Source organism: Octopus bimaculoides, chromosome 9 (assembly GCF_001194135.2).
Source record: "Octopus bimaculoides isolate UCB-OBI-ISO-001 chromosome 9, ASM119413v2, whole genome shotgun sequence".
NCBI lineage: Eukaryota > Metazoa > Mollusca > Cephalopoda > Octopoda > Octopodidae > Octopus > Octopus bimaculoides.
The window spans coordinates 17,109,066-17,119,065 of NC_068989.1; the positions used below are offsets into that span (position 1 = coordinate 17,109,066).

The 10,000-nt window shown below is 36.1% G+C and overlaps 1 protein-coding gene and 1 long non-coding RNA gene across 6 annotated transcripts in view; one reads left to right on the forward strand and one right to left on the reverse strand.

Moving 5' to 3' along the window:
• LOC106868871 (uncharacterized) overlaps positions 1-6,427 on the forward strand; it is a 17,243-nt gene extending 10,816 nt beyond the window's left edge. The window contains exons 2-3 of the long non-coding RNA XR_001409344.2: positions 4,476-4,626; positions 6,161-6,427. This is a non-coding gene — a long non-coding RNA (uncharacterized LOC106868871). The remainder of the gene's footprint in view (positions 1-4,475; positions 4,627-6,160) is intronic.
• LOC106868872 (uncharacterized protein DDB_G0290685-like) overlaps positions 1-10,000 on the reverse strand; it is a 53,728-nt gene that overhangs the window by 5,546 nt on the left and 38,182 nt on the right. For 4 of the 5 annotated variants that reach the window (XM_052970453.1, XM_052970451.1, XM_052970452.1 and 1 more), the window contains 4 exons: positions 6,028-6,133; positions 3,638-3,832; positions 2,088-2,289; positions 325-470 (listed from right to left, as the gene is read on the reverse strand). In XM_052970453.1, coding sequence (XP_052826413.1) covers positions 325-470; positions 2,088-2,289; positions 3,638-3,832; positions 6,028-6,124 — 640 coding nt within the window. In that variant the 5' untranslated portion in view covers positions 6,125-6,133. The remainder of the gene's footprint in view (positions 1-324; positions 471-2,087; positions 2,290-3,637; positions 3,833-6,027; positions 6,134-10,000) is intronic. The other variant, XM_052970455.1, reaches the window with a different exon arrangement.

A 10,000-nucleotide genomic window follows, 5' to 3' on the forward strand; every position in this document is an offset into this window, starting at 1 on the left:
GACTTCGCTAATTGCTTAAGTGCCTATACAGGGTGTGGTAGCTATTTGAGGATATATGTGTGGTAATTTTATAATACAACTCTAATCTAACAAAAGACCAAATATATTTTAATAAAAAAAACACAAATAAAAAGCTAATTTATGTATGGTATGAAGAAATGCATAAACTAAAATATATTTGGGTCTTTAGAATGATTGAAGCAAATAGAAACCAGATAGACAGACAGAGACACACACACACACACACACTTATATGCATACATTCATTCACATACACATACGCGTGTGCACATTTGTATGGAACAATGTTACGGAAGTTCATACCTGTAGTGCCCTTTTCTGGAGGAGGACAATTTTCAAGTGGCTTAGGTTTCAAAACATTCGTTTCTGAATTCCCTTTTCCTGTATGTTGTTGGTTAATTCGTGGAATCTGTCTCCTGGCATTAGTTCGCACGATACTAGAATTCCTGCTTGAAAAATAAGTGTCAAAATTTTACACATACATACGGAACGTTTGTACGTATGCATATATGTGAACAGATCAGGGTATATGCAAATAACTATGTATATATATATGATTCTGTACGTACACGTATGAGTGCATATGTAGATATATGGTGACAGGAGAACAACTGTTAGTTACGCAGTGGAGTATCCTTTTCTGCCCAAGGTGGCCTTTTACTTCTATGTGGAGAGACATCTATCAATGGGGACACAGAAACCTCTTCTTCATCACAACAACGAGGACTCAATCATAACACTATACATATCATGGCAACGGTTTTGTACTCTCTAGTCATGAAAAATTGTAGTTAATACTGCTGTTTCAAATGGTAGGAATCCAAATCTCTGATTGATCCAATATAATGACCTCCATACATTTAATATTACGGAGACCTAAACCTATACTTCAGTCTGTTTCGTTGCTGATCTTTACAAAGAGATTGGAGTGCTGTTCTGGGGACGTGCTACTGTTGCTACTGTAGCATACATTAAAAAGTATTCTAGAACCCCCCCCCCCCCAAAAAAAAAACAGTCTAGCTAATCAGCAAAGGTTCAAATTATTCAAGTAAAACTTTTATAGATACATTTTAAAATGGAAACAAATATGTGTTTATATACAGCATAAATTATCTCGAGGTAAGTGGTTGACAATACATGTAGCTATCAATGAACCATGCTGTTATGAGAAATCCCGATACCAAAAATACTAAATTGATATCTAAAAGTCAACATAAAAATACACAATGATTCTACTAGAAGAATACGTGAGAGACTACTAATTGCATACTATTCTACGGCAGTTTATAAACAAAACTTTTAAACTATGGATAGCGCCGTAGTTATTCTTCAAGGTGAAATCTAATGCAAAAGGATGAGTTAGGGTTAGGGTTAGGTGCAGAGAATGACAATAGTGCAAGGATAGAATTATATAATCTACACTTAAACCACTGAAGTAGTACCTTAAACTTTAGACAAGTACGGCTTGGTACTACGCCCCTCCAATTTACTTTGCTTTTGAAAATCATACATACGTACATACATACATACATACATATATACATACACACATACATAATACATACATACGTACGTACATACATACATACATACGTACATACATACATACATACATACATACATACATACATACATACATACATAAAAGCATGCATGTCTATGAGAGAATGTGGGTGTTTGAGAGGCGATCTGCCAAAAATAGCATCCCAGTCGCTTCACATCAATTCCGACAAAGGATCCTTTATGCAGTCACCAGTCACTCGATCTCTTGTAATTGGCAACTCGAGCTCCCTCAAATCACTCAACTGTTTTGAATAATGAATACGGAAACAAACAAACAAACAAACAGGATAGTCACGACTGGAACACTTTTGGTCAAGGATTTGCTTGGGTTTATTAATAAGCAACAGCCTTGAACAAATTAGATTCTGTTGTGCTAAATGCATTATATCTGTATAAAAGACAATGTAGTCATAGATAGAACACATTTGATCATAGACTTAGTGACCCTAACCTGGGTCAAAGTATAAACGAGAAGAAAACCAAAGACAAATATCGATACGTACTGTGATGAGTTTAACTTAGAATAATTATTATTGTCTGAAGTAGCACCACCTTCTGTATCCGTAGAATGAGATTTCGATTTTCTCTTGAATAAAATATCGAATTTGTCTGGAGTTTTACTCTGTTCGATCATTCTTGAATCTTTATAAAGAGCGGCGGATATAGAACCTGCATAGGCTTGGATAGTGTGTTGAGAATGGAAACCTAGAAGACAGTGGAAAAAATGAGTTTTAATTACTCTTATTCTTTTGGTAACAGACAGAATTCTCCATATCAATACTGTATAAGGGAGTATTGTAATTTGTTTGAGGTATTGTAATGTGTAAATGATATAAATATTAACAAGAAAACCTTTTGAGCTATACAAGTGTAAGCAAAATATGTAAGGCGATATCCATTAGTAAAAACAAAGACAAGATACTGTATTAGTTTACATAGGTTGTTTAATGCTTCAATTATATTTCGGGAAACTTTCCTCTTATCAAATATAAGAAAGAAAGTAATTCGAAAGTTCGGAGAAAAGGTGTTGTTTTCAGTAGGCCATTCTGACGTGTCAATATAGTAAAAAGTTTCAGGTCGAAATATAAATAGTTCATATACAATCATCGTCACTAATTTTGTGTCTCAGGCTATGACAATTGATTTTAAGTTACATAGGTTGCAGTTGTAAAGTAATATTAAATGATAGGAGACATATAGCTTTAAGAAGCAGAAGTATAGCAAAATTGACGTGTTTCAGCTACCTTACTGTTTCAACTTCTCTACTTTGTTGGGGGAATGAGTTCCAATAGGCTAAGTAGAGTCGAAGCTCTAGTAATGGCCTTAACGTCCGACTAAAGGATGAGTGTACTCCACATTTTGCATGATGATGATGATGATGATGATGATGATGATGATGAACATTGTATTGTAAAGCTTCGGCGAACTCACTTTCAAGACAGAAGATTGTAGCCATTACGTAACGTCTTACTGAGTATGGCATAGACATTACGTACTCTAATGTCTACACTCCACTCTACGTACATAACTTTGTTATGCATAAATACATTTTGTTTTATTAGTACAATTTAAAATGGTGATTATTAAATGGGGAATTTTAAAATTAATATTACTGATTTTTATTTTCTATTTCCAGTAAGCTGAAATTCAGGGGAGGGACAAATGTATTTGAGCTTGGCAAATATAGTACTTCGAAACAGACTCTGTTTTTAAATTTCTACCCCAGGTCTTTTAGAGGTGGTGCAATCGTCTTTAATGTTATGATATTTAGAAAACATTTCCGCCGAGGTCGACTTTGCCTTTCATCCTTTCGGGGTCGATTAAATAAGTACCAGTTACGCACTGGGGACGATGTAATCGACTTAATCCCTTTGTCTGCCCTTGTTTGTCCCCTCTATGTTTAGGCCCTTGTGGGCAATAAAGAAATAAATATTTAGAAGAAATTATGAGAAACATCAACTTTTAAATCAACTAAAATAAGAGTTGCAATGAATTCTGTTTGATAGTTTTGCCATGATATTTCCTTACCGTCTTTTTGTCCACAGAGTCTTACCTTTACTGCCTTCACGTAGTAAAATATCCATGTAACGATTACGAATGCATCTCCTCATGTTTTTTACACTGTACGTACGAGCTAGCGTCCACATGTAAGAGTCGGGTAAGCATTTCCACTCATATCGTTCTTGTCCCTTATGTGTAATAGGGGGCAGTATTGGTCGTGGCATCTTTTGTTTAGAAGACGCACTCTCTGAAAAATGAGGGAAAATGTTGCCGTAGAAAGTGTATTGTAAGACAGCAGGGTGAACGTTTTTAACTTTAAAGAATGATGCAGTGAAGGGTGGCATAACGGAGATTGACAGAGTTAAGAATGAACTATTGGGGAGAATGACAGTGAAGAATGACTCAAAAGACGAAGTTCCCAATAAGGAAAGTTTCAGATGAAGAGTGACCCTCTGAAGTTTGCTTCTATGGCATTTCTCAAAGATTGACTCAATAAAGAATGACTTAAGAGAGATCGAATGAAGAATGACCTAATAATAACCCAGTGAGAAAGACACGATGGGAAGTAATCTGTGGGGAATGACAGAATGGGGAATGATTCGATAAAGAATGATCTAATGCACAGCCACGCAATGAGGAATAACACGATAAAAAACCTTACGTTAGAGATTATAACAGCAACAGCAGCAGCAACAACAACAACACCATCAGTAGCGATGACAACGACGACGACGACAACAACAGTAACATCAATCAACATTTTTCTAGAGCAATATTAGAACATTCTCGCTCTGTACCATGTGCAGTATCATCTAAAATTTTAAAACAATAACTTTCTGGATTTCTTTTCCTTCTTTGCTACTTTCACTTTGCGTCCTTATCTTTTATAGGCGTATGTTATGTATAAATGGAGTTAATTCAGACAGAGAAGATGGCAGAAAATAACGGAAGTTTGACACATTACATTGGAATTTCAAATCAGAATTTTCTCGCGGCGTTACTTCACCTGCTTTTGTAATTAAAAAAGTGAAGGAAAGACAGGTGAGTACAAGATATTGTTGTACGTGGAACTAAATACATTACAGCATTTAGTTACACCTTCTACATTCTGTGTTGAAATACTACATGAGTTTAAATGTCAATTTTTCTTTGCGCCCTCTTGGGTCCTAAAATAAGTACTAATTCAACCCCGAAGTTTGTTAAATCGAATAAATCCTACTGTACAGCCTAACATCAATCAATGACTGATAACAATGTAATATACTCACCTTGGTCAACTACAAATTACAATATGAGACAATGGAGGAGCCTTTACGTGATCATTCTGCATGATCGAAATTGTGGCCATATATCCCTCATATCACAATGTCTTAGATTAAGAAAACATATATTGGATGAAATAATCTTAGACACATCCCTGGAACGACTTTTTTTTTATCAAGGTTGAGATGCCTTTGATCTTGGGTCTCCTCGGCCAGTTTTGACCTACAGCTAAACAACAACAGATTAGAATAGCTAAGTTTAATGACAATATAAGCTAATTAGAAATAAATATGCCGTAAGGAAAGGCTGTTAGTACAAATGAGAAAACGTATCGGTGAAGGATCTTTCACAATCATTCGACCTGCTGAAAATGGTAACTAAGTCTCACTCAAAACACATACATTCTTACTGCATGAGAAAAGGAAAGGTACGTTGAAAAATGCGGTTCTAGATGCTATGTATCAAAGCAAAAAGATTGGATGATCATTACTGGAAGACCTTTAGCCATATAACTGTTCAATCAAGGCTGATTTGGATAAACATCAAATTTAACAAAAACAAAACACAAAAAGAACAAAACAATACATAAATCTTAGATTAGATTAATGGGCTATAATCATTCTGTGCCATCATTGTTACATTTATTGACAGAGCTGATCTATAGATATATATGATCGATCAGGAAGTTTCAAACATATTTTACTTGGTCTGGTCGTTATAGTATAGAGCAAAATGTTTCATATTTATGATAACTTCCTATGCTCCAAGTTCAAATTCCGCTGAGGTCAACTTGCTTGTTTGCCCTTTCGGAGTCGATAAAATAAAGTACCAGTCCAGCGGCGATGAACTAATGGAATTATGAGAGTATCGGACGAGGCGCCTTCTGATATTTGTTCTGTTTGTTTGTGATCTCAGTTCTCGAAATGGAAAGATAGACATAATTCCAGGCCTTGTATCTGAGCGTTTCTAGAGGAGTTCACTCAGTTGTTAGCAATCGAGCCTGGTCTCTAGTTTGAGCATATTTACCTCCCTTTCGTCTACCAATCTTGGAAGCCCTGAAAAAATAAACAGTTATAGAAGCGTTATGGGTATTACACTTCTTGATTAAACGGCACAAAAAAAAGAGAAAGAAATACTGTTGATAGTAGAAGATATATTAGGGTCGTTGTTGTTTCTCACCTTGAGGTTTTCTTGTATAAATGTTGTTCGTTGGTATCTGTTGGAATGACTGGAGATGTTGCTTCAATGAAGATTCCTTGCTCGTGGAGTTGGTCATTTTCACTTACTGGCAAATATAAAAAATTTATTTCAGGTTCATCAGGATTATGAAGAAAATGAGAATGGAGGTGAAGACGATGATGTTGCTTATGATGATGTTGATGATGATGATGACGATGATGATGATGACCACGATGACGACGGCGACGGCGACGACGACGACGAAGGCGACGACAGCAATGATGATGATGTTGAAGATGACGACGATGACGTTGGTAATGGTGATAACAATGGTGCAGTGTGTGGTAGTGACAGTACTTATATGATGCTATACGAATTAAAGATCACATAAAATCATGAACTCGCAGTGTTGAAATCATGTCTTCCTCTAAGCTTCGTCCGTGACAGAAGGTCGAAAATCGCAGTCCCTCCTAACACAACCGGAACCGGCGCCTCCAGCAACAATACTACGGTCGCCGCTATGTATAACGATCCCATCGCGGGGTGTCATTTTAATCATTTACACAGGAAAACTTTTAAATGCGCCGTTCACTGTTCGTTTATTTATTAATGTTCTATTATGACGTTCGAAAAGGTTTCGTCGCACTTCTACCACCTAGCCATGGGCATAAAATTCCATTGCAATTCTTTTATCAACGATCCGGGTAGAATCCAGAAGTACGAAGAACAAAAACGTTTTTGACATTTAATAATAGACATTGCTATGTAGAAATACATTGAAGTTGTATATAACAGTAAATGAGTGACTTGAAATGCTTAAAATAACAGTTCGATGATGTAATTGTTTCACAACACACGGTTTCTGAATAAGTCACTTGCAAAATAAGAACAGCTCCTTTCATCCCTCCCCCGTCACCCCCACACATATATGATGGCTTAACTGGCCGAAACTTCGAAGCCACTGTCAATAATATCTTAAGAATAATAAATTTGGACTCAACAAAAATATTGAGTAACCCATAAGATTTGTTTTAATTATAACTGAATGTGAAAAACAACCACGCACGCACACACACACACACACACACACACACACACACACACACACATACATACGTGTATACATATGTATGCATATATATACATATATACATATATATGCGCACACACACACACACACACACACACACATACATACACAAACGCATATATACGGTAGAACCTCGCAATACGAGTGCACCATTGTACGAGTAATTTGCTGTACAAGCCGAGGCTCGTGCGAATTTTTGTCTTGAAGTACGAGCGAAAAATCCGTAAGAATTCTATTATTACGCGAATATAAACATGTTTACACGCAGGTGTATAATAAGACAAATAATTAATTATGGGTAAAAAAACGTACTAAAACTTGTGTAAAATTTATATATATAAGAATATATAAGAACTTAAAACATTTATAAGGACTTATGAATCTATATATTAGTGCTAAAATATTATGTATTATATATTCACACTTAAGTTCAAATAAGGTTCAATGAAGATAGAATAGAATACTAAACAAATACGGTAATGAATAAATAGATAAATAAATAGAAATATATATTTAGTATATAGGCGTAGGAGTGGCTGCGTGGTAAGTAGCTTCCTTACCAACCACATGGTTCCGGGTTCAGTCCCAGTGCGTGGCACCTTGGGCAAGTGTCTTCCACTATGGCCTCGGGCTGACCAAAGCCTTGTGAGTGGATTTGGTAGACGGAAACTGAAAGAAGCCTGTCGTATATATGTATATATATATGTATGTGTGTTTGTGTGTCTGTGTTTGTCCCCCCACCGTCGCTTGACAACCGATGCTGGTGTGTTTACGTCCCCGTAACTTAGCGGTTCGGCAAAAAGAGACCGATAGAATAAGTACTAGGCTTACAAAGAATAAGTCCTGGGGTCGATTTTCTCGACTAAAGACGGTACTCCAGCATGGCCGCAGTTAAATAACTGAAACAAGTAAAAAAGAAAAAAAGAGTATACATACATTTTGTAATAAAGAAGAGACTATCACCTCTAAAATTTATATTGTGTGTGTGTGTGTGTGTGTGTGTGTGTGTGTGTGTGTGTGTGTGTACGTACATAAATGCGAAAACACATACATGTATACGAAAGGCTAACTACTAACTAGAAAAGGCTCTGAATGAAAGGACTCAAAACTAGTTTACCCGTTCTGAATAATGATATGCATAGCATGAAGATAAATGTGATTCGTTACAGATGATCTCATGTTTCGCTCTTCAAACGAGGTTTTCAAACGAATGAAATATTTGGCTTGATTGATGGAGTTTATAGAGATTTATCACAAAACTGATAAAGAAGAGAATTTAACTGTACAAGTTGCATTCAGGCTAATATATATATATACATAAAATTAACGAAGAGGAGATAGGCAGTTTAATGGGAGGAACTTAATTTTTTGTAAAAGACAGAAAACAATGTTATTTGTAAAGAATGCGGGCAGGAAAAATATATAGAAATATTAAAGTTTTAAAGGATGTACTTTTCCTTCATCGAAAAGAATAGTAAAGAAAGAGAGATAGATAAAAGATATAACAAAGACAAAATAGAGATGAGTTAATTCACGTGCGTTTACGTGAAGACCATTTTTTTGGTGGTGAGACGGGAAAGAAAGTGGAGGGTAAAATGTTGACTGTAAGTGCCAGCTGTTATATGCGCATCTATTGCTTTCAAAAGTTTGTGTTTTTAATTTGTGTATGTGTACATATAATTTATCTATCTATTTACCTGTCTATCTCCTCTGTGTTGAGCCCTGTGTGGCTAATAAAGAAACCTATCTATCTATCTATCTATCTATCTATCTATCTATCTATCTATCTATCTATCTATCTATCTACTTATCTACTTATCTATCTATCTATCTATCTATCTATCTATCTATCTATCTACCTATCTATCTATCTATCTATCTATCTATCTATCTATCTATCTATCTATCTATCTATCTATTGTGTGTGTGTGTGCGTGTGCGTGCGTGTTTTTTTGGCGTGTGACAGTGTACTTGTGTCAATAGTGGATACGCATTTGTGTTTGTTGAGGTGTCATGCTTTATGTATAGTGTGTCACAGAAAATAGCAGGGGTCTGCGCGTTTGTGTGTTTGTGTGTTTGTGCGTATGGGTTTGCCGTATGTATTTAACATTTGCGTATTCTTGTGCCAATAACAGATGCGTATGTATGTGTATGTGAATGTTAATTGCGTTACATGGCCGTTGTTTTGTGTGGTCGTGTATGTGAGCGCGTTTTCAGAAGTGTATGTGCTTGTGTCATTGGTAAACCTGTATTTTGTTTTATTGTACTGATGTTTATGTACTGTGTGTGTATTAGAAAAATAACAGGCGAATGCATGTGTATGTTTGTTTATTTGTGTTTATTTTAGACGTGTGTGTAACTGAGGGTGCATGAATGTTGAAATGAAATAGCTTAATGTGTGTATATTTGAAAACATGGCAAAAGAATTGTAAAAGAAGTCAGGAGTTCAAGCCACGTGGTTGTAATGTTCCAAGAAGGAATGTAAGTTCCCGTTCTCTTTGCTCGGGCGCAAATTTGGAGATCCGCAATATAAGACTAAAACAAAGAGGCGTTCTGTGGAATGGTGTGCTAAAATAACGGGCAATAATTAATACATTACCGAATCGGATGTCTCAAAAATGCTTGGTGAATCTGTCGACTAAATTCCTGCAGTTTTTCCTGTGTAGACCTACCACATAACAAGGAATATGTAAGGGGTCTTAAAAGCACAGGTATGAGTAATTATTTAAACCAAATGGTGTAGTATTGTTGGCGAGGAAAGCGTGTGATAACGGGGGCCAGGCGGAGGGAAAGTTGGGTTGGTAGTGCAGTATAGGTAGGTGCTGCAGATTACTACGTCACGCAGTTTGTGGACACGCTTAAAGGAAGAGAGGAATGAATTAC